The sequence below is a fragment of the Chionomys nivalis genome, chromosome 7 (genome assembly GCF_950005125.1).
Source record: "Chionomys nivalis chromosome 7, mChiNiv1.1, whole genome shotgun sequence".
Classification (NCBI taxonomy): Eukaryota; Metazoa; Chordata; class Mammalia; order Rodentia; family Cricetidae; genus Chionomys; species Chionomys nivalis.
In genome coordinates this window covers 9,886,731-9,911,318 of record NC_080092.1, presented here as the reverse complement: position 1 = coordinate 9,911,318, position 24,588 = coordinate 9,886,731, and the positions used below count along the sequence as shown (strand labels likewise).

At 41.9% G+C, this 24,588-nt stretch overlaps 2 protein-coding genes across 4 annotated transcripts in view; one reads left to right on the top strand and one right to left on the bottom strand.

The window, feature by feature from the left end:
- Glyr1 (glyoxylate reductase 1 homolog) overlaps nt 1–136 on the bottom strand; it is a 40,471-nt gene extending 40,335 nt beyond the window's left edge. For both annotated transcript variants that reach the window (XM_057774539.1, XM_057774538.1), the window contains exon 1: nt 28–136. In XM_057774539.1, the coding sequence (XP_057630522.1) occupies nt 28–65 (38 nt within the window). In that variant the 5' untranslated portion in view covers nt 66–136. The remainder of the gene's footprint in view (nt 1–27) is intronic.
- A 128-nt stretch (nt 137–264) lies between these two features.
- The window catches only part of Ubn1 (ubinuclein 1), a 32,673-nt gene continuing 8,349 nt past the window's right edge, over nt 265–24,588 (top strand). For both annotated transcript variants that reach the window (XM_057774950.1, XM_057774949.1), the window contains exons 1-14: nt 265–1,012; nt 5,036–5,323; nt 11,720–11,806; nt 12,312–12,407; nt 12,718–12,852; nt 13,737–13,840; nt 14,558–14,993; nt 19,199–19,269; nt 21,139–21,268; nt 21,392–21,510; nt 21,905–22,033; nt 22,214–22,360; nt 23,200–23,250; nt 23,348–23,390. In XM_057774950.1, coding sequence (XP_057630933.1) covers nt 5,075–5,323; nt 11,720–11,806; nt 12,312–12,407; nt 12,718–12,852; nt 13,737–13,840; nt 14,558–14,993; nt 19,199–19,269; nt 21,139–21,268; nt 21,392–21,510; nt 21,905–22,033; nt 22,214–22,360; nt 23,200–23,250; nt 23,348–23,390 — 1,797 coding nt within the window. In that variant the 5' untranslated portion in view covers nt 265–1,012; nt 5,036–5,074. The remainder of the gene's footprint in view (nt 1,013–5,035; nt 5,324–11,719; nt 11,807–12,311; nt 12,408–12,717; nt 12,853–13,736; nt 13,841–14,557; nt 14,994–19,198; nt 19,270–21,138; nt 21,269–21,391; nt 21,511–21,904; nt 22,034–22,213; nt 22,361–23,199; nt 23,251–23,347; nt 23,391–24,588) is intronic.

The following is a 24,588-nucleotide window of genomic DNA, read 5'->3' as shown; positions in this document are numbered from 1 at the left end:
CCTTCAGCCCTGGCAGCCGGGACTCACCACACCAAGTCGCCGAGCCGCAGACTCACAGCCGCCATCTTACCACCCAACCACCGCCGCCGCACGGGCAGCCGGGAACTTCAGGTCGCCGCGGCACCGCCCATTGGAGTGGGCCTGACCACGTGACGGGGGCCTGCTGTCATCCGCCAAGCGGATGCGCTGACGTCACCGCGCCGCTGGCGCTCATTGGGCGGCTCGGAGGCACGTGACTTAAGCGCCGCGCTCTCAGCGCGTCGAAGCCCGGAGAGTCCGGGCTCCTGCCCCCTCCTCCCTCCGGCTCGTGACAACGAAGCGTCCACGGTCCAAAGCAGCGGCGGCGGAGGCTGCGCGGCCGGACTAGCGCGAAAGGAAGCCGACTGAGCTGCCCACCTCGCTTCCGGGGCTCTGGACTCATCTCAAGTCTTTCTCGCCGCTTCCGTTACGGCCGTTAGTCGGGCGCGGGCCCCGGGCCGTTCCTGAGCCTGAGGTGCCGGGCGGACGGGGCTTGGAGCTCGGGTGCTGCCCTGACTGACCCCGGCGCGGCCTGGAAGCCCGTCTCGGTCCAAGCTGGTATCCCGAGAGGCCCTGGTTCCCCGCGAGCCCGCGCTCGGGGCGGGAGCTCCAGCCTGCCGAGGAGCGCCCCGATCGACGGTCGGTTTCCGGAGCGCCGTCCGCGCCAAACGTCCTCGGCGTCGCCCGACTTGTTTTCTTGGACGTCGACTTGGCATATCTCGGCTCCCCCCCTCACTCCTCCTCCGGCTGGCGAGAGAAAGCGGCGGTTTGTAGAGAGACTCCCTTCGCACGGGCTGGGGACCCGGCCATGGGCCGCGGCGCGGGCCCTCCGCGCGCCCGCACGCAGCGCTCGGGAGCGGGCCGCTGAGCGCGCCGCAGCCCGGGGGTCCCGGGCCGGCATGAGGACCGCCACGGGGGGACGTCTGCGGCCCGCGTCGGCTCTGGGGACAACCGTGTGTGCCGCGGTCCGGTCCAGCCTCCCGCGCTAGCCTTCGTAAGTAGTGTGACACTTTGCAAGAAGTTGTGACAGCTGGAAGACAGATGACAGCGAACTGGGAACAGTTAGCTGCCGAGGGGCAGGGCGGCTGCCCCTAACTTCCGCAGACGGGGTTGAAGCCTGACTTTTGAGTAAGAGAGTTTCACTCTCAGAGCGGGCGGCTGGGAATCCGTGAACTTAACTCTAGGTTGGACTTAACTTTTTTCAGTCAGTGCTAGCTCGGAAGGTGTCGAGTTCATGCCCTAAGGCAGTGGCCCCCATGTAGAGGCTTTGATTGTAAATTGCTCTGGGGGCAGTAGGATGGAGAAGCTGGGTGGGTACCTTAGGTTGACCCCAGCCTGTTTTTCTTTGGAAACAAATTGCCCAGAAGTACTACAGATTAGTTGTAGGGACTGTCATTTACACTGTTATTTTAAACACAAGCTGACCATTTTAAGTGTATTTAATGTTTCATAAAATCACCTAATAAAGCTGGGCAGTGGTGGCGCACGCCTTTAATCCCAGCACTCAGGAGGCAGAGGCAGGCGGATCTTTATGAGTTCGAGGCCAGCCTGGTCTACAATAGCTAGTTCCAGGAGAGGCTCCAAAGTTAATTCTAGCTAATGAAATAAGGCAGGAAACAAAAGTAAATGTGAAAGAAAAGTTGTCATTTCTGTAGATAATAAAACTGCATTTTGCAAGAAAAAGAGGAAAGCCTTTAAGGAAAAAATGATTAAATTAGCATACAAGTTTGTCTCTTTCATCAATAGTCTGTTTAAAAAGTAAAATGGTTAAAAAGAATATGAGAACAAAAACATAAACAGCCCCTGGGATATCTAGAGATGTAAAGGAATCCAGTGACTTTTGCATGCTCTGAGCTGCTGCTGCTGCTGCTGCTGCTGCTGCTGCTGCTGCTGCTGCTGCTGCTGCTGCTGCTGCTTCTTCTTCTTCTTCTTCTTCTTCTTCTTCTTCTTCTTCTTCTTCTTCTTCTTCTTCTTCTTCTTCTTCTTCTCTCCTCCTCCTCCTCCTCCTCCTCCTCCTCCTTCCCCTTCTTCCCCTCCTTCCCTTCCTTCTTCCTTCTTCTTCCTCTTCTTCCTTCTTCCTTCTTCTTCCTTTTTCTTCCTTTCTTCTTCTGTTTTCAAGACATGGTTTCTCAGTGTAGCCCTGACTGTCCTGGAACTCTCTCTGTAGACCAGGCTGGCCTCTAAGAGATCTGCCTGCATCTGCTGGGATTAAAGGCATGTGCTACCACCTCCCTAGGCACAATATTGTTTTTTTTTTTTTTTTTTTTGCCCCCTTTGTGTGGCATTCTAATATTCAAATCATTCAGAGTATTTAAGAGCCTAATTTCACAGCCTGAGCTACATGGAGAAACCCTGTCTCAACACAAAACCAAAACCAAAAAAATACTCCCAAAACTTCTAATCTTTAGGTGTGTTTTTATTTTCTTCTTTGCCGTTTTATTTGGAGACAGAGTTTCACATAATCCAAGGGGCCTTCAACTCCTTCCTTAGCTAAGAGTAATTTTAAATTTTTGATCCTCCTGCTTCCACGTCCACTATGCTGAGATTACAAGTGTCTATTGCTGTTCCCATTTTAATTCACTGTGGGAATTGAACCCAGGGCCTCCAGCATACTAGGAAAGCACTCTGCTGAGCTCTATCTCCAGCCCAATCTTAGCTGTTTTTAAGACTTATAAAATTTCATTAATGTTTTGTTTACAAATTTTAAGAACTTATATGTCAAAAAAAATTACTTGAGGGTCTGCAAGATGGCTCAGCAGATAAGGGTGCCTGCCTCCAAGCCTGAAGACCTACATTCAGTCCCTGGAACCCACACGATGAAATGAAAGAATCAACTTCTGTAAGTTCTCATACATGTGCACACATGCATACATGCATGTGAAAGTAAGACTTGGACAGATGTTTGAGACAGCACCAGATTAAACTTTCCTAACAGTTAATTCTTTTTAAACCAGATTAATTAAATTCTCTTAAGTGATTTAAACTACACTAAGAAAAAAAATTTTTTTTTAATTCTTTCAGATACTTCATATTTCTTTTTTTCTTTCTTTCTCTTTGGGGGGAGGGCATCAAGACAGGGTTTCTCTGTGTAGCCCTGGCTGGTCCTGGAACTTGATCTGTAGACCAAGTTGCCCTCAAACTCATGGAGATCCACCTGCCCTTCCCTTCCCTTCCAAGTGCTGGGATTAAAGGTGTGCGCCACCACTGCCTGGCTACTTCATATTTCTAAAGAGGTAAACTTGTAAGCCTTATAGTAAGCTCTTTCCAAGATCATAACTCATAAATTTAATTAATAAATATGATTCAGAATCTTTTATAAACTTTAGAAGTTAATTGCATTTTCTTGAGCATTTGGAATTAAATGCATAAATTTAACATGACCTTTAATATACCTGACTGTCCTAAATGTTTTTAATGGTTTAGCCCCACAACAATAGCATGTTGTGATGATAATAAAACTTAATCAAAATCTGACTTGTGAGAGTTAATAGGTGATTTACCTCTTCCTTTAGTCCTGTCTCCCTGCTAAGACTTGTACAAATTAGCTAACAGGAATATTATTACTGACTATGTGCATTTGAGTTGTGCCCTCTAAAGACCTGGACTGAGATGAGGCTACATTTTATAAATTTTGGCTAGAGGAAAGACTAGAATCTGGTTGCCAATTTCTTCATCCAATTGAGTAACTTGCTGATCCATTTCTTACAGTAAGATTGTGCTTCCTCTCAGTGGGGAGCCTGTTAGCCTTTAACTTTCAGTTCAGGTTTGTTTTCACAGCCAGGTGAAATTTCTGCAATGTCCTGAGACCCTTGGAAGTTTCCTTTTTTTTGGGGGGGGGGGGGGAGTTTCTTTTTTTTTCCAGTATCCTAGTGCATGTTGGTAAACGTTTTGCACAGGCCAGTCTATTTTACTGGTTATGCCTTTGCTGCCTGATTAGAATGACTTTTTAACTCATTTGTATAGTTTTTACTCCCTTATCTGATCTTATGTCATCTTTTTATGATAATGAACGAAATGAATATCCATTATAGTCTACTATATCTACATATATGATATATATGATATAGTCTACTATATCTACATATATGATAGGCAAATCATTCTGAATTCATATTTGTGATTCATTTTGCAAAATACATTTTGGAGGGAACTTGCACAAATGATTCTAAAATTGATCTGAAATAGGTTAAAAGCCAGTTATCATTATTTTTCAAATATTTATTTTTTTGTGCATTAGTGTTTGCCTGCTTGTATGAATGTGTGAGGGTGTCAGATTTTGGAGTTACAACCAATTGTGACCTCTTATGTGGTGCTGGGAATTGAACCCCGGGTCCATTGGAAGAACAGCCAGTACTCTTAACCGCTGAGCCATCTCTCCAGCCCCCCCAGTTAGTTACTATTTTAAAAAGAAAGATGAGCTTTAATTTCATATACTAAAAGTATAAGAGTTTTCAAGACAAAGCTGTATTGGTTAAAGAATCTCTCAAGTACTTGATTAATGTAACATGGCTTTTAGCATGGACCCTGAGTATATAAGGTCTGCTTTGGTCTGAGAAATCATCAGGAAAAGGAAGATTACTCAGTAATTGGTACTGGGGAAAAAAAATAGTTAGAGCCTGTTCTCAGACTTTAGAGGACATTAAGTTCAACTTAGTTTAGAAGTTAGTATCTATAAAAGACTGAGGGGGTGATTTCTTCCTTATGGTCTGTTTGTAAAGAGCTTTCTAGGTACATAGGAAATGAGAAGGGTCACATGCAAAAAAAAAAAAGTTTCTACTGCATTAATACACAGGTTTAACCTGAATTATGTGATGCAGGATGATTTATAAAAAAGGAAAAAATTTATATTTACCACTTTTTGCTTAAATGAGTTAACACAATTATAATTTATCAATGGATTCTTCTTGACAAGGAAATTTTTTTTTAACTCTGTGTAACTGACAACTGTTTTGTTATTTTGATAATTTCTTCCTTTGTTATTTTGGTTTGACCTGGCCCTTCTTTTCAATGTTAACAGAAATCATGCAGTGACACCTGCTAAGACTTGTTGGTAGCCATGTCGGAGCCCCACAGGGTCCAGTTCACCTCTCTCCCAGGTTCTTTGAATCCTGCATTTTTGAAGAAGTCCAGGAAAGAGGAGGTTGGAGGAACAGAACAGCATCAAGACTGTGAGCCAGCTGCAGCTGCTGTTCGGATTACACTCACCCTCTTTGAACCAGATCACAAACGCTGCCCAGAGTTCTTCTACCCAGAGCTGGTGAAGAACATCCGAGGGAAGGTGAAAGGCCTTCATCCCGGAGACAAGGTACATTCGAGTAGACCCAGAGTTGCTGCAGACCTAATATGAAGATATGTTCACGTGGGCCTTTATCTCAGGGAAGGCCTGGACTCTTGCAAGATCACCACTCATCTAGAGTAGGCACTGGGTAAAAAAAGAATTCTTTTAAGAATCTTTCTCCTAGCCAGGCGGTGGTGGCGCACGCCTTTAATCCCAGCACTCGGAAGGCAGAGTCAGGCGGATCTCTGTGAGTTCAAGGCCAGCCTGGTCTACAAGAGGTAGATCCAGGACAGGAACCAAAAACTACGGAGAAACCCTGTCTCGGAAAATCAAAAAAAAAAAAAAAAAAAGAATCTTTCTTCTGATTTATGCTAGAGAAAACCGTATGGCACATCCAAGGCCAGTTTGAGTTATGACTGGTTATATAAATAAAAGAAGCAACACATTTTTTATGTTAACTTTTTTTTTCTTTTCTTTTTTTTGGGGGAGGGGAGTTTGAGACAGGGTTTCTCTGTAGCCTTGGCTGTTCCAGAACTTAATCTGTAGACCAGGCTGACCTCAAACTCACAGAGATCTGCCTGCCTCTGCCTCCGCATCCCAAAGGTTGGGATTAAAGGCATGTACCACCGCTGCTTGGTAACATTTTTATGTGACATAGGTGAGATCATTCTTTTGATGGTTGCAGTGGTGCATACTTTGCCCTTTCTGTGGTAGAAAGATGGATAGGAAGAGGCCCACACTGCTCATTTCTTTTTACCAGGAGTGTCTTGTTTCTTTTCTGGATGTGTAGAAGTCTGCTTCTGCTTTTTTTTTTTTTTTTTTTTTTTAAGCTTTCTTTTTTTTTTTTTTTCGGTTTCTCAAGACAGGGTTTCTCTGTGTAGCTTTGAAGCCTATTTTGGAACTTCCTTTGTAGACCAGGCTGGCCTTGAACTCACAGATCTGCCGGCCTCTGCCTCCTGAGTACTGGGAAAGATATGCACCCTCATTTCCCAGCTCATTAACATTTTTAAAAAGTGTGTATGTTTTTATGTAGTTTCGAAACAGTGTCTTTGTTTGCTTTATTGTTGTGAAAAACACAGACTAAAAGCAACTTGGGGAGGAGGAAAGATTATTTTAGTTTACAGCTTACACTATAGTCCTTCATGAAGGGAAGTTAAGGCAAGAACAGAAGCAGGAATTATGGGAGAATACTTCTTATTGGCTTGCCTCTTTTGTCTTGCTTATACAACCTAGGGCCACCTGCCGAAGAATGTCACCACCTAGAGTGGGTCATGCCCACATCATCCATTAATCAAGAAAATACCCCCCACAGACTTGCCTATAGTTCAGTCTGATGGACACATTTTCTCTGTTGAAGTCTTTTCCAAGGTCACTCTAGCTGGGTCAACCTGACCAAAAAAAAATGCCAAGAAGTACATAGTCCTACGCCATAGCTTGGAATGACCTTGAACTTAAGATCCTCCTGTGGTGGGATTACATACTTATATCACTATGCCCAACTACAAAATCAAAATATAATTTTTAGTTGAGTCATTCATACATGATAAAGTTTGTGGATTTTCAGAAACTCAGCACAGCCATGCAACCTGTACATGACATGATTCACAAAATAGAACTTTTATCAGGATACTAGAAACATTTCTTCTTGCCTCAAAGAACACTGTCTCCCCATAGGCAACTGCTGTCAAGACCAGTTTTGCATATCTTTGTGTTTTATGTATATAGTCATATATCATAAGTAGGAGGTAGATGAAGAGCATTTTAAGCATATACTAGTGTACTGTGTTAGACTAGGAGAAGAAGGTAAGATCATACTCAATGGAAGTTGGTCTCTAGAATAGCCTTTACTAGAACAAGGATGAAGGAAGGTAGCACCTGGCTCACAGTGTCTGAGAGTGGAGTAAGGTCATGTTGATACAGTCTCTAGCATAGCATCTCAGTGTCAAGTACTCACTTAGCCTGACTCATTTTAGGGATGTTTGGAGGAAGCATGTCTAGTTAGAAGCATTCCTCACTTTTCTTAAATAAAAATGTATAGGGTTATATTTTTTTGTTTGAGGCAGGGTCTCGTGTATCCCAGGCCAGCTTCTTAATTTATTGTATAGCAAGATGCTCTTGAATTCTTTTTTTTTCTTTTTTTAAATATTTATTTATTAAGTATACAATATTCTGTCTGCATATATGCCTGCAGGCCAGAAGAGGGCACCAGATCTCATTACAGATGGCTGTGAGCCACCATGTGGTTGCTGGGAATTGAACTCAGGACCTTTGGAAGAGCAGGCAATGCTCTTAACCGCCGAGCCATCTCGCCAGCCCCGATGCTCTTGAATTCTTGAACCTTCCTTCTTCACCTTCCAGGTGCTGAGATTAAGCCATATGCCACCATACTTGACCAAAAATATGTTTTAGTTATTCTTTTTAAAGCTATGAGTATTTTTCCTATACCTATATATGTGTATTGCATGTGTACCTGGGTACCTGTAGAAACTAGAAGAAGGTGTCAGAACCCCTGGAACTGCAGTTACAGATAATGGTGAGCCATCATGTGGGTGCTGGGAATTGAACCCAGGTCCTCTACAAGAGCAGACAGCATTGTCAACCACTAAGCTCCATTATTTGCTTTTATGTATATGAGTGTTTGCTTTACATGTGTGTGTGTTGCATATAGACGCTAGAGGAGGGGGTTGGATCCTCTGGACAGTTCCAGTTCCAGTGGGTTGTGAGCTACTATGTGGGTGCTGGGAAGGGGACCACAGGTCCACCGCAAATAGTCTTAGCTACTTAGCCATCTCTCCAGCCCAAACTGTTTGCTGTCTTGATTGGTATCTTATTGATAGAATAAAGTCAATGTGTCTATACCAAGGGTCATCTGATAGGGCCATCATGCTGTATAAGGGCCAGTAAACAGGATGAGAAAAATAATTTAAAATCTGTTCTCAGTTCCTTTTTCAATGTAAGGTTAATGTCCCCTTCCTTAAGAGACGTTAGTAGGAGTAGGTTAACATATTTATCTATGGCCTTAAACCAAATGGGTAGAACAACTAAAGTTAGAACTCCAGTGCTCTTGCTTACCTTTTTTTTTTTGTTTTGTTTTGTTTTGTTTTGCTTTTTGCTTTGGCAGCTGGGGTAGAGAAGCTCCATATTTTCAATATTGCAGAAAAATACATGGAAATACACAGAGAAATTTGGATAAAGTTTCAAGGGAATCACTCCTGTACTTCAGTTTTACAACTCCTGAGTCAGGATCCTGAGTGTAGGTCTGCCTTATTAAGAGTATAGTATGCATGAGGTCCTCGACACCATTACCACTCTTAGCATAATCTGATACGTTCGTGTGTTGGCTCAGTTAGCACATATTCTTCACAATGTGAAGTGCTGCTGCATGGCGAGGACCATATAAAAGTGGGAAGGACTATCCCTGCTTAATAGGAATTTACAGTCTCATAGGTATTTTAAGAAAATCCTAGGAGAACAGGTAGCAGAAGTTAAAATATGATGAGGTGTAAGCTCCAGAGGGCTTTGGGTGATCTTAATAATGGCCAGGATGCTGTGTTTGGACAGAGGTAAACCTTTGGTCCAGAAATAGTAATTGAATGGTGTGTTGGCTTGGCTTTGGAGTGTTCATGTTGAATTGAGTAGTACTCAAAAATGGGATTTCTAATGTTATTATAGCTGCTTAAGTTGTATGTGATCATTGTAGAAATATTAGATGATACAAATAAGCACCTGTTTTTAAAAACAGCCGATGTAGGTTTGAAGAGATGGCTCAGTGGTTAAGAGCACTGACTGCTTTTCTATTATAGGACCTGGGTTCTGTTTCTATTAACCACATGGTGTCTCACAACCACTTGTAACTCTAGTTCTGGGGGATTTGATGTCCTCTTCTGACCTCTTTGGACACCAGGCATGCACATACTATACAAAATATACATTCAAACAAATCACTTATACATATAAAATAAAGGTAAAAAATTTTAAAAAATCATTTATTGCTATTTAAATGTTTATATTTTGTATGTACAACAATATTTCAGTATATAGGTACACTGTAAATCACATAACTGATCTTTTGGGTAGGTGGGTTTTAGTGGACTGAAAGGTGTGGAATAAAGGAATTATTTTTTTTTGTTTGTTTGTTTGTATGAAGTTGGGAAATTGAGCCTTACTATGTAGTAAGCTGGCCTAAAACTATTCTTTTGCTTCTCTTTTCCAAGTACTGAGATTACAGGCACGTAGCTCCATGCCTGGCCTAGAGTAGAGACTTGTTTTGAAGCAAACATTAATTTTTCAGTCTTTTATTTATACTCTTAAGTTTGAGCATATTAATCTCTATTAATATTAAAATTCCTTGTTCAAGAGCATATATCCGCTATGAAAAATTTACTTGATTAAAAAGTACATGAGTAAGCTTATGGAGTAAAAATAAACTTTAGAAGACAAGATGAAAATATTTGGAATGATTATCGAGGTTGGCAAACAAGAGGGTTATGACAGTGGGCCCTTGAAGGTATGTTTCTAAGGGTAGCAATTCCTTGAATCAGTGTTTGACATAAGAAGTACTATTTAGACCACTTTTTGAGTTCCTTTAAATTTTTGTTTGATGATGATTATTCTTGTATTGTTTTGGTTCTTCTTTCCTTTTCTTCAATGTGTTGTGCTTACTAGGTAAAGACTATCAGTGGACTACTCAAACCTAATACACTCTTCTAAAGACAGAATGCTTGTCAAGAATTTGTATTATATTCAGTGGATTTTTCACCTTTTTTTATATCCTTTTCTTAATATGAAATGCTTCGTGAATTTGTGTGTCATTACAACAGGAGCCATCTTCGGTGTATTGTTTCAGTTTTAGTATATATTCTGCCAAAGAAAGCACTTTTTAAACTTTTTTTTTTTTAATCTGTTTCTGGGTATGGTGGGGCACACCTTTAATCTCAGCACCTGGGAGGCAGAGGCAAGCAGATCTCTGAGTTCTAGGCCAATCTGGTCTACAGAGTAAGATTCAGGGCTACAACAGAGAAACCCTGTCTCAAAAAACAAAAGGAAAAAGGGGGAAAAAAGACACTAAAATCTTTTTATCTCTCTATTTATTTAACGTATGTGGATGTTTTGTCTGTCTGTGTGTCTGTGCTATCACAGGCCAGAAGAGGGTCTTAGATCCCCTGAGACTGGAGTTAGACATGACTGTGAGCTGCCATGTGGATGCTCGGAGTTGAATCAAAGTCATTTAAAGAGAAGTCAGTGCTCTTAATCCCTGAACTATCTCCTAAGACATCATTTTTAACCTTGACTGTTAAAGATGTTTTATAAAGCCTATTGATCTCAAAATGTTTTCAAGTACCTAAAATAAATTGTTGCAGAAAGAATCAACTTTATTGAGCACAGTTCTGTAGACATTAAACATCTCTAGTAAAGGCCCTTTGCTCTGTTTGAAGCCTCATTGTTAGGCCATTGTAGATACTAAGTTTTGTTGAAATTACATATTCTCTCTTCCTCTCTCTTTAATGTATGGTTCTTGGATTGAGCCTAAGGCCTTGATCATGTACGGGCAATAACACTAAACTAGACCCTTAGCCCTTTTTTCTTTTAGTTTAAGACAAGCCCTCAATGCATTGTTTAGGTTATTCTTAACTTCACTCTATATTCAGGCTGGCTTTGAAATTGAGGTCCTTGTGTGTTACAAGGAGAGGCCTGCTGTTTGTCCCAGCCGCCTGGCTAGCTTACACCCGAAATAACTACACATAAATTGTATTAATTAAATCACTGCTTGGCACATTATCTCTAGCCTCTTATTGGCTAGCTTTCATATCTTAATTTAACCCATTTTTATTGATCTGTATATTGCCACATTCCAGTGGCTTACCGGGAAAGATTCAGCATGTCTGACTCTGGCCACTCCATGGTGTCTCTCTCCTACTCTGCTTTCTTCCTCCCAGAATTGAGTTCTGTCTTCTCTACCGACCTAAGTTCTGCCCTATCAGCTAGGCCAAGGCAGTTTCTTTATTCATTAACCAATGAAAACAACACACAAACAGAAGTATCGCCTACATCACTGTGCCTCAGCCTTTCTAGGAACTAAGATGACAATGAACTGATACACTTACTGCAATTTTGTTTTTTAAACAAAACATGATGTGATGGCAGCATGTATTCTATCTTGCTTTTTCTAAAATTACAGTCTTGGTTCTTTTTTTTTTTTTGGTTTTTCGAGACAGGGTTTCTCTGTGGCTTTAGAGCCTGTCCTGGAACTAGCTCTGTAGACCAGGCTGGTCTCGAACTCACAGAGATCCGCCTGCCTCTGCCTCCCGAGTGCTGGGATTAAAGGCGTGCGCCACCACCGCCCGGCCAGTCTTGGTTCTTTAACCAGGACTATGGCTTTGTATGTGTGTGTGATTTATTTTTTGTGGAATGATCTCTTTCCAGAAAAAAGATGTCTTGGATCCTTTCAATGATGAAGAAAAAGAAAGGCATAAGGTGGAGGCCCTTGCACGGAAATTTGAAGAAAAATATGTAAGATTTCTGTTTGGGCAAGATAACAACTTCATTAGTGAGAGTAGTCTCCAGGCATTTTCATGTTCATTTAGTGGATTATCATGTAGTCAGAAGTGATCTGGAAATAGATGTAGGACTCAGAGGAAATAGATTATAGCTATTAACCAAATGCATTAAGGTTCAGAACTCTCATGTGGCAGGAGAAATGCGTGAGTTAAATGGGCAAATAAGGCCTTAGAGAATGTGTTTGTTACAGAGCAAGAGAATCCATTTATTTCATTCTTCTGTCTTAGGCCACTTATGCAGATATAAATCTGCCCTATTTCCAAAGGTCTTTAGAGATGGGGTTTGGGGTGTGTATGAGGTGAGAGAGGGAGAGAGACACAAAGACAGATAGGAGATATAGGTTAAGGGTAGTATGTGTTTTCAGTACTTTTCAGCCTTTAATCACTAGCTGTTGAGAGTCAAGGCAACATTTATTGTACTTACCAAAAGCATGTGACCCCTTGCTTTTAAATTTCAGGGTGGAAAGAAACGTAGGAAAGACCGAATACAGGATTTGATTGATATGGGGTATGGCTATGATGAATCAGATTCTTTCATCGATAACTCTGAGGCGGTAAGTAGTTACTGAATGTATGGTACTGACAGTGGGGCAGGGTTGTGACAGTTTGTCCTCTTAGTACAAGGAGTCCTGAACTTAAGAGGACGGGACTTCCTGGACCCAGGCTTTGTTTTTTTCATGTGAAAATCACAATCTTTTCTTTCTAAAATACCCAGTAGTTTGCACATTAGTGATTGAGGAGAAGATGTCTTAGCATGGTGTTTGAAGAGTGACAGAAAATTCTAGTTGCAAGGTACAAGATGTGCTTTGTACCTTGTACTATAGAACCAGAAATGGGAGCTGATGGTATGTTTCTCCCCCTTAGTATGATGAACTTGTTCCTGCTTCTTTGACAACAAAGTATGGAGGATTTTACATTAACTCGGGAACCTTGCAGTTTAGACAAGCTTCAGAATCTGAGGATGACTTCATTAAGGAAAAGAAGAAGAAATCTCCAAAGGTTAGGCTATTCTTCCTTTTGGATTTCAGAAATACCTTTTGCTGTGACTGTGAGATCAGTAGGTGACTCTAGTCTTTTAGGAAGGCTGAGGAGACTGGTAGAAAGGTAGAAAGTTGTCTCAACATGATGTGAGTATGGGAATCTGGTCAGGCCTCAGTCATTTCATCCATGTCTCAAGATGTTCTAGTAGGCTCAGCAGCGTCATGTTTGCAGATACGTCTCAGAGTGGGTAGAGCCATGAGGGTGTGAGCTAGTGAACTGTAAGCCATTCTTAATGGCTTCTCCGCTGTGGACTTGGAGAGAACTTTAGTTCTAGGACTGTCACCCACCGAAAAGAGTCAGCCTTAGACTGAGCATATTTTAGGGTCTGTCTACCACTGCCTGTTATTTAAAATGAGAGGACCCACCTACAGCTTATTCTGAATCGTCTTCAGGGGGCTGGAGAGGTGTCTCAGCAGTTAAGAATATTGACTCTTCTTCCAGAGGTCCTAAGTTCAATTCCCAGCAACCACATGGTGGCTCACAGCCATTTTAGTGGGGTCTGATGTCCTCTTCTGGCATAAAGACATACATGCAGATAGAGCACTCATATACATAAAATAAATAAATAAATGGTTTTTTTGTTGTTGTTGTTGTTTTAAATTTTAAATCTGTCTTCAGAACAGCCACCATGGAGTTTCCATCTGGGTGTTTGCTGAACACCGTTGGTGGGATCTATAGGTTCGTGTCCCAGGGACTGCTTTGAAAGAAAAGCCTTTTATGTTCATAAAGGAAATAAAATGAGTCTGAAGATGTATCCTACCTGGAGCAAGGCCAGTGCTGTTTAGTGTACTTGTTCTCTAACTCAGGGAGTTGTATAATTGTACCTTGTCTTTAATTTTCAGAAGCGGAAGTTGAAAGAAGGTGGTGAAAAGATAAAGAAGAAGAAAAAAGATGACACCTATGATACGGAGAAGAAATCAAAAAAGTCCAAGTTTTCCAAAGCCGGGTAAGAGGCAGCAGCTTTTCGCTAGGATAAAGTCTGGCCTGTGAGGGCCAGATGAGGGTGTGACACTTGAGAGCTGGCTTGCCCTCTCCCTCTTCCCCAGCTTCAGAATAGGCTATAGGGCCTGACCTTCCTTTTCTGTCTCCTCCAGCAGGGCTGTTCTGGGTATAGTCAGCCATTCTCATCTCTGTGTGTCAGATAACCTATGTGCCTGTGTTCTTCTGTCAATGTCGGCAGCTATTTCTGTCACCAAATGGTTGTTGGTGTTCCTTGTTCTCTTAGAACTCCTCTCTGTCCCAGTTCTTCTGTCTTAGCTGTTATGTCTATGGTCGTGATTCCTCCTTGGTCAGCCCAGCTGCCTTCAAGTTACTGCTGTTCTTTCTCTGCTTCTCATGCTTTCTTCCCTGAAATACTTTTCTTGCCCCTCCCTTTTTTTTCCTACCTTTTATTTCAGCCTGGCAGTGGTTCTTAACTCACTGGATATTTACATTATATGACACCGTGTTGCTAATCTGTATTCATACTCAAGCTTTGGTCTGACAAAAATGAGTTCTCTCTGCCATGAGGATGGAGGCATGATAACAGAGTGAACTGACAGAACAGAGGCTTTCATGGAGATTCTTTCCTGGGAGCAGGGATAAAGGCTACCCTTTAAAAGGATAACATTTCTCGTGGAGAGAGTCCTGCAAGCTGAGTAATCAGTTTCCCTCTTGCTTGCAGCTTCACAGCCCTCAATGCCAGTAAGGAGAAAAAGAAGAAGAAGTACTCTGGGTTAAGTGTTAAAGAGATGCTGAAGAAATTTCAGAAAGAGAAAGAGGCTCAGAAAAGGAGGGAGGAGGAGCATAAGCCTGTAGCTGTTTCATCAATAGATGCTCAGAGCCTGAGAGAATTGGAGGGCACTTCTGACCCATTGCTCTCACTCTTTGGCTCCACTTCTGATAATGACTTGCTCCAAGCTGCCACTGCCATGGACTCCCTGACAGACTTGGACTTGGAGCAGCTACTCAGTGAGTCTCCAGAAGGAAGCCCTTTCCAAGATATGGATGATGGAAGTGATTCCCTTGGAGTGGGATTGGATCAGGAATTCAGGCAGCCCTCTTCCTTCCCTGAAGGCCTGCCAACACCCCTGGAGAAGCGTGTTAAGGAGCTGGCTCAGGTATGGAAACACAGTATGGCTGAGCTTTCCTGGAAGCTATTTGGGTAGATTGGCATTAGCTCTACACCTTGTGAAGTTTGCTGCCAAACAGACCCTTAGTGAGTTGGGAAATGGAAGTGTAAAGTTCCCAAGTTCTTATTTCATCCAAGAAGGAACTAATGTAAGCTTTGCACATCAGACTTCATTTTTTTCCCCGCCTCTCTTAATTCCTTCACTTCTAGAAATTTTACTTTGGGGAGTTGTTTTCTCTTGTTTTATTTTCTGCCTATTAGTTTCTTTCCCACAATTCACCTTTGCTTTTGTGGTTGTCAGCCCTGATGTTGGCAGCAGGCAGCTAAGGTAGAATGTCATTTTTTAACTCTTCCAAAGATTTTGAAAAATTCATTGGTTTGTCAACACATGTATAAACATAGAACATGCTTAACTGCTACTTGGTTTTACTTGCTCCCTTGTGTTGGGTATCATCAAGAGTGTTCAGGTGTACCTACATGGTGGCATGTGGGAGCTTAACATTGTGAGCCCTTTTCCTGTCCCAGACAACAGCAAACAATCTTTAGCATGGGATAGCTGTGCTGCTATTTTCCTCCAGTATTTGGAGTTGATCCCTAAGTGGTAAGAGCTATCAATTCAGTAATTTAACTGTAATCTAACTGTGGATCATTAATTTTGATATCATTAACCTTTGTTAAAACAACATTTCCATCTAGGCACTATGATTTAAACTTTAGTTCCAGGAGCAATTGTGCTCAACAGCTGTACATTTTGAACTAGTGACTCATAGCATTTTCAATTAGTGTAAAACATCAGCTTTATCTAGAAATGCTTTTCTCGCTTAGAGAAGATATTTAAACACAATATACGAAGCAAACAAAATATCTTATTTACATCTATGATTCCTCTTTGTTGGCCCATGTGTAGTATTGGACATGTGTTCTTCTTGAATATAATGCTTTAATGAATTGTGTCATGCCAGACACTCAATATATCTTAATATGATATTGAAGGGAGAGCAGTTAAATCTGCACTTGGCATGTTTGAGCATAATAATCTATTGCTCAAAATTCATGTTTAAAAATTGCTTCTCAAAATTCATGTTAAAAATTTGTAAGCACTTTGTTTTGTAGTCTCTCAGTTTTATTAACTTAATTAAATAGGACTAAGCAATAGACCGTTGTTTATTTTACAGAAAAGTCAAAATAAAATCTTATGTATGCCCTCACTCCCATAGTAGATTGTGATCAGAGTATTAACCTATTATTTCGCTTTTTGAGGGGGAAAGGTTTAGTGATAATAAAGTGCCACAGCCTGAAACAGTGTTGGACTGTGGTATAAGAAAGCCTCTCTAGGTAGGCATGCTATTTGGCAAGTGGTAATGGCTCCTCGGCATTACAGATTTTGCTGCGCCTGGAGTCCTTCATATGTGTGCATAGGTGTCTGAATGCCTGGTCCTTTTTTACAATTTACTGGAAAGGAAGTCTTTCCAGAGAAGAATTTATATGGACACAGAACATTATATAGAATTGCAAAAGCCACACTCAGCTATTTGTATCCTTAATAAAGAGTTCTATGCTAGATCTTGAAATGAACACAGCGTTTTAAAAATTAGAATGCTGGGCATGGTTTACACTCACCTATAATCCCAATAGTTGGGAGGTGGTAGCAGGAGAATGCTTGTTCAAGGTAATTCCTTGACAACAAAGAAAGTTCAAGATTAGCGTGAGCTGCATAAGACCCTATCTCAACTCCAAAATTAAACTTGCTGTGTATAATTGTTGGTAGCAGTTTAAGTATTTCTTGCTTTATTTTTTATTTCCCTAATTTCATTTTCCTCTCTTTTTAAAAATAAGTTTAGTTTTAAATCTTGCCTTTAGATGAGATACATGCCCATTTCCATTGCTTAAATTTGAAAAGGAATGCTTAGCCTCATTTTGCTCTTGACTAGACTGGCTAACTGTTTCTTTTCTGATTTTGTCTGAGTTCACACTTGTGGCTGTATTCAGCCAGCACATTAGCCTAGCCAGATGCTAGCTGGACCTCCCTATTAAGACCTTCTGTAGATTGTGGTTATCTTACTGAGTTACTCAGCCTTATCTCAAATTTGTAATCCTGCTTCAACCTCCCGAGCAACTGGGATTATGGGTGTGTGGCACTAAGCCCAACGTCCGATGGTCTTTAATTTGGATTTATTTAAAAATGTAGCACCAAAGTAATTTAGTATAAAACCAAAACCAAATCCTCAAATACAGCCTAAGCAGTATAGAGGCTTCAGAAAGAAAGTTTTTTTTTTTTTTTTTTTTTTTTTGAGACAGGGTTTCTCTGTAGCTTTGGTGCCCGTCCTGGAACTAGCTCTTGTAGACCAGGCTGGCCTTGAACTCACAGAGATCCGCCTGCCTCTGCCTCCCAAATGCTGGGATTAAAGGCGTGCGCCACCACCGCCCGGCTAGAAAGAAAGTTTTTAAAGGGTTATACAGGTAGAAAGGTTCTGAAGTACTGGAGAAATGGCTTAATAAAATAAATTTATAGCCTGGTATGGTACTTTAATTGCAGTTCTTGAAATAGAGGATAGAATCAAGAGTTCAAGGCTCAGTGGTTAAGAGTGCTAGTTAGTTGTACAACCATGAGGACCTGAGTTTTGGATTCTGGAATTTATATAACAAAGCTAAGTGTGGTCTAGCATGTACCTGTAACTACACTCAGTGCTCTCAGGTGGGGTGGAACAGAAGAATCAGTGGGCTTGCTGGCTAAAAGCTTAGCTAAAAAGATTGAATTCCAGGTTCAGAGAGAGACCTTACCTCAAAGGAATAAAGCAGAGAGTGATTGAGAAGGACACTTGACATGCTCCTCTGTCACACACCAAGGTAGAATTGTGAATGCTTTTGAAAGTATAAGAAATTGCACGTCCTTAGCCATACATAGTAGCTTATGCCTCTATTCCTATCACCCACAAGGGAAAATGACATTTTGGGGAAAATTTCTATTTTGGTGCTGATCTTAGCTCTTGGGAGGTGGAGGCCTGAAGATCAGGAATTAAAGATCAGTTTCAGCTTTTGAAACCTGTTTCTAGTGGGGAGTGGGTAAAAGACCTAACGGCGTATATCTATTCCACAGTCACCTTGTCCCCAATTTATTTAAAGTCTGATTTCAGAAAGTGTGTTCTGCCTTAATGTTTCAGGTCAGTATTTCTTTGGTTTAGGTCAGTGGTTCTCAAATCACCAAGTGTTATTTTAAGAGAGCTGATGTTTGGGCCACTTCTCAAGAAGATGTTTGGGCCACTTCTCAAGAATACATTCCTCAGATCCAATTCCCAAGATTGTGGTTATAGGCCTTGGGTAGGGAAAGCTGCCTAGGTAACTTCCATGTACAGCCAAGAGAGAATCACTTCAGGGATCTCTAGGCTTGTTCCCAAGTGTCATCTTCAGTATCATGTATTATTTCAGGAGTCTGTTAAGTATATTACAGGTTTTCAAAGGATATCCTTAAGTACTGAAATTACACAATAATTTCTTTTCTAGTAGGAGGCTTATCTCTGGGTACTAGGTATGGCTGGAGTACACAGTATTTTTTTTTACTACTTTCCATAATTTCTGATACATAAAAGCCTTTAAATCAGTTGTTTTCAACTTGTGGGTTGAGACCCCTTGGGGGTCGCCTAACTAAGACCATTGGAAAACACAGATATTTACATTACAAATCATAACAATAGTAAAATTACAGTTATGAGTTTTTTTGTTTTTTTTAGCAACAAAAATAATTTAATGGTTGGGTCACTGCAACATGAACTGTATTAAAGGGTCACAGCATTAGGAAGATTAAGAACTACTGTTTTAAATCTTGTAGGTTTGCTTAAGGTCTTAGTTGCTTTTCTACCACTGACAGTGTAGAAATTCCAATTTACAGTGTAGTTGGTAAGCGTCTGGACACAGATGCAGGGTTACTAGTTGAGTTGGCCTCTGACCAGATTCTTCAAGATTACTGCTTTTTGTTCCGTGATTGGTATTGTAAGTCCCAAGAAACTTGCCCACAGGTATTGCATCAGTTTTATGATTTTTAATCTGGGGCTGGGGTATAGTCAGGAAGATGGTGGGAAGTGTTTTGCTGGCAGGTGCTCTTTGGGAACAGTGATTCTGTGTCTGCTAGTGAGTGTTTGAGGGAAATTGTGAATGGGGAAAGGACACTAATATTTGTTACTGTCTCCTGTGAATCAGGCTGCCAGAGCTGCTGAGGGAGAGAGCAAACAGAAGTTTTTCACTCAAGATATTAATGGCATCCTGCTAGAGTGAGTATCTGTTTGTCTCTGTTTTCCTATTTAAAATGAAACAGGGACACTAGATCCCTGTCTCCATAATGATAGGCTTTATAGACATTATAAAATGCTATAATATATATATTGTCATGGTCTATTGGAAGAGGATTTCTTGGCAAGTATGAGATGAAAAGAGAGAATCCAGAAGAATGACAATCTGGTAACCTCAGGTTTGTTCTGCATGGGGTGCCTCTAAAGGTTCATTCTTGTTTTTACTTGTGCTCCCAGTACATTTCATCTCATTGTTCCCAGATCCCCAAACATCTGGGTGCTTTGCTGTGTGGACTGGATAGAAAGGACAACAAGTATACAAATCTAAACAAAATCTCTATGTCAGGCCAACAGAGGATTTCTTCCTTTCTTCCTTTCTTTCTTTCTTTCTTTCTTTCTTTCTTTCTTTCTTTCTTTCTTTCTTTCTTTCTTTCTTTCTTTTTTTTTTGATTTTTCGAGACAGGGTTTCTCCGTAGCTTTTTGGTTCCTGTCCTGGAACTAGCTCTTGTAGACCAGGCTGGCCTTGAACTCCCAGAGATCCGCCTGCCTCTGCCTCCCTTGTGCTGGGATTAAAGGCGTGCGCCACCACCACCCGGCTTTTTATTTTTTTTCAATGTAAGAACAGTTATCAAGGCTTGAGAATGTTTCCATAAATGCCCACTGAATAGGATGTGGATGGTCCTTTTGGCTCAGGAAGCACAGGGCCTCAAAGAGCACCTGAAGGTCAGGTCAAAATTTTGTGTCAATAAAGAACCCACTTGAATGTACCATATACAGAAAGCTCAGGCTTTTCCTGTTTGTCCAGATGGAGAAACTAGAGAGGTGCAGATTTTCCTGATCTCATGATCATGGGTAGAACTAATAACTGAAACATAAAAACATACTGGAGAAGGCTGGAGAGATGATTTAGTGGATAAGAGAATGTGCCATTGCTCTTGCAGAGGACCTGGGTTTGGTTCCTAGCACCCTCATGGTGACTCACAACTGTCCTTAACAACTGGCTCCTTAACTCCAGGTTCATAGGATCCAGTGCCCTCTTCTGACTTTCATGGGTACCAGGCATGCACATGATAAACACATATATATGCAGGCAAAAAATCCTGCATAAAAGAAGAACCAGTCACTGGGTGGTGGTGGCTCATGCCTTTAATTCCAGCACTTGGGAGGCAGAGGCAGGTGGATCTCTGTGAGTTTGAGCCATCTTGGTCTACAGAGTGAGTTCTAGGACAGCCAGGACTATTTCACAAAGAAACCCTGTCTTTAAAACAAAACAAAACAAAACAAAACAAAAACAAACAAAAAAACAAGAACAGGGAAAAAACAAGAAAGAAAAAGGAATCTTCAAAATATTGCTGGAAAGTATTTCATGGCAATTACTTTCACTTTTAAAGCTTTTGTGTTTTTTTTAATGCTCATACCCCACCCCCCTTCTCTCTTTTTGAAACAGGGTCTCTCTATGTAGCCTTGGCTGCACTGGAACTCACTCTGTATACCAAACTGGCCTCAAACGTAGAAAGATCCACCTGCCTCTACTTTCCAAGTGCTGGAATTAAAGACATAAGCCACCACCATCTACTTCTTGGCTTTGTTCTCTTGGCTACCTTTGACTTGATCTTATCCTTGACCTAAGAGTTTTGACCCTCTTTTCCTAGCCAAATTCATTAAGCTTGAGAGTTTTTCCTTATGGTGTTGTTGGAGATTTTGTTGCTGTGGCTACGTGGTTATATTGTCTCCATCAAGTTAAGGTTCAGACTGCTTTTGGTGCCTACCTTTCTTCTCCAGACTGCAACCTAAGGAAGATGAAACTTGCATCAAGCTGCATGCCATTAATTACTGTGTTGTGTTCTTCAGCATAGAGGTGCAAACCCGGGAGCTGACTAGCCAAATCCGTTCTGGGGTGTTTGCTTATCTGGCTTCATTCCTGCCCTGCAGCAAGGATGCTTTGGTCAAGCGTGCTCGGAAACTTCACCTCTATGAACAGGTGCGTGGCAGCGTCTACATGGGGATCATATATGCTGCATTGTCTCCTTTTGATAGCCTCTTGTGGGTCCTTAGTGTGAGAGTGGTGCATGAGTCAAACCTGAACTTTGTCCTTTCTTTGCAGGGTGGGCGCCTAAAGGAACCACTCCAAAAACTCAAGGATGCCATTGGTAGGGCCATGCCTGAGCAGGTGGCCAAGTACCAGGATGAATGCCAAGCACACACACAAGCAAAGGTTGCTAAGTAAGTGTGTCCTATCTCACTTGGGTGTCATTATTTTCCTATATCTTCTACCCCCTCTTAAAATTATTTGTGTGAGTCTGTGTGTAGAAATGTGCATGTGCCTACGGCATCCAGAAACAGATACCCTGGAGCTGTAGTTACAGGTGGTTGTGAACTGGGGTGCTGGGAACTGAATTTGGATCCTCTGTAAGAGCAGTACATGCTCTTAACCACTGAGCCACCTCTCTGGGTCACCGTCTCTTCTTTTTACACTTCTCAGTATTTCATTTCCAACACAATACTAGGCATTTCAGCATTTTCTGATCTTAAATCAAGGAGACTATTGTAGAAGGGAGGAGGGAGGGGGAAGCTGGTGGGCAGGAGGACCTCAAGGTTCCTTCTGTTCCCTCTGTAGGATGCTGGAGGAAGAGAAGGACAAGGAGCAGAGAGAACGAATTTGTTCTGATGAGGAAGAAGATGAAGAAAAGGGGGGCCGGAGGATAATGGGACCCCGGAAGAAATTCCAGTGGAATGATGAAATCAGGTGTGCACAAACTGGGACCTTGCGTCATTGGAGGGTTTTGTGAGACCAGTGTCTGAGCCTGTCCCCATATTGCTAATGAAGGTTAGGATTAATTACTTTCATGGGTTGCTGAAAGCACAGTGACAACTGTGAAACAGCATTTGGGGTGGTGGGAGTTTCTGATCTCTCTCTGCTTCTCAGGGAGCTTCTGTGCCAGGTGGTGAAGATCAAACTGGAGAGCCGTGATCTGGAGAGGAACAGCAAGGCTCAGGCCTGGGAGGACTGTGTGAAAGCTTTTTTGGATGCTGAGGTCAAGCCTTTGTGGCCCAAAGGCTGGATGCAGGCCAGGTGAGACAGGCTAGTCTAGGCTGACAGTGATCCCTTCCCTCAGAAGTCACTGTCTTGTTGATTCAATTCTGATGTCACTTGAGTACCTAGGGACATAATGGGATCTATAAAGGAGTCTTCTTGTCCTGAGAAGAGAGATCTTACTTGTAGAGTGCTTGTCCTACTTTAGTCAGAGGATTGGCTGCATTCTCATTTCGTCACAGTATGAACTTCGTTGTTTTGATGCAGTGGCTGTACCAGAGGCTGAGAGATCGAAGTCATCTTGGGGACTTCCTCATATATTCACAGGGTGCAGTGCTAATTCCATGTGGGAGCCTAGTGTTGGGCTTCTGTCCCAGAAGCTCCTTTACGTGTGTTGCCACCCATGAATGGAGCATGTCTTTTTTATGTAGGGCATGGGAGGTTAAATAAAGACAGTGATTGATTCATCAGTGATTTAGACAGATGATAGAACCTTGGGAATTATTATTCTTTCCTTATAGAATATGTTATATAAAGATAAATTTTGTTAAGTTTCTCTGAGGGAAAAAAAGACATGCTATATGTGTTACTTCACATTGTCTCCTTAGGTGGATTTAGAATATCAGTAAGAAAAGTACCACTGTCTTAGGGAACTTGTGGCTTTGAGAGGTTGCAGTATAGCCACTGACTTTCTTAGTAGGGCCTAGATGCTTGACTTTAGGTGAGTTAGTGAGGTCATATTAGGCCCGTCAGCTTGTTTGTGGCTCTCTAGTCAGCTAGATTGAGTGCCACTGAGTATCAGGGCCTCCAGGGAAGCTCTAGAAGCAGAGTCGTGGCATGCTGGGGCAGATATGATACCCTAGCCCTTTTTCTTTCAGGACTCTATTTAAAGAGAGCCGGCGAGGCCATGGGCACCTGACGTCACTCCTGTAAGTACCTCAGTGTTTTATTTCTTGGGACACTGCTATTTTAATCTCCTCTTGAGGACCTCTTTTGAACCATTTCTGTGTTTATTTCTTCGAACAGGGCCAAGAAGAAAGTAATAGCTCCCTCAAAAATCAAGGTGAAGGTGAGTCAGCTTGCTTTGGCTATGTGCCATTTCTGAAGCCATGCTCAGGAAATGTCTTGACTGCTCATGGCTGCTTGGTAAGCTTCACTGAGAATAGTTACTCACATGGCACTCTTGAACAAGGCAGGCATCTAAGCAGAGCCTTTAACCCTCTCTCTAGCCTCAGTTTTTCACAGCAGTACTCAGCCAGCCCAGTTGCTGCGGGACTCAGTAGAGTTTGAAGCAACTCCAAAGAAGCACAGGACAGGGTCACTGTAAATGTGAAAGCTCAGCGGTGTAGTAGACCTCTTAGGGAGGCGGTGTGTTCCTGCTGTGTGTGCCCAGTCAGTTTGTGACAGTGGCAGGAAGGAGAAGTGGCTCTGTTAGTTACCTGGGAGAACCACAGGGAAGTAGTGGATGGAGCACAGAAATGTGAAAAACATCTTAGAGATTACAGAAACCTCTCAGTAGGGAACATTGGTCCTTGCCTAACTTTTACCTGTTGAGTTTGCTGTTCCCTTAGCCCTACTTAAAGTGATTGTTAGAACAGATGTTTAAATTGTTTATTCTTGAGTATCTGAAAGGTTCCTACAATATGTGAGAACATACTGTGTTAAGTAATGGGATGCAGGAGCAACGATATAGATCCCATTTCTGTTACCATGAGAATGGCTGATGAGTCAGGTATTGAGGAAAAGTAAGTTAATTGAAAGTAATCCTCATTAGTCTAATTTCAGTCAAGAGCATTCAAGATAGTTTGAATGTCAGCAGATTGTCTTGGTTAGCTTTCTATTGTTGTGATAAAACTCCATGACTAACAGCAACTTGGGGAGAAAAGGGTTTATTTTGCCTTATAGCTTTATAGTTCATCATCCAGGGAAGTTAGGACAGGAACTCAAGCAGGGCAGAAGCCTGGAGACAAGAACTGGTACAGAGGCCATAGAGGAGTATTGCTTACTCAGCCTGCTTTTGTATAGCACTCAGGACTACCAGCACAGGAGTGGAACTGCCCATAGTGAGCTGGGTCCTTCTGTATCAGTCATCAGTCAAGAAAATGCTCCACAGGCTTGACCACAGGCCAGCCTTGTGTGTTTTCTCAGCTGAGATTACCTCTTCTAAAATGACTCCAGCTTGTACTAGACAGTTGATTTAACACTAGCCACCAGAGTATCTGAACAAGTCTTACACTATTTCAGAAGCTAAAAGAAGAAAAATTTTA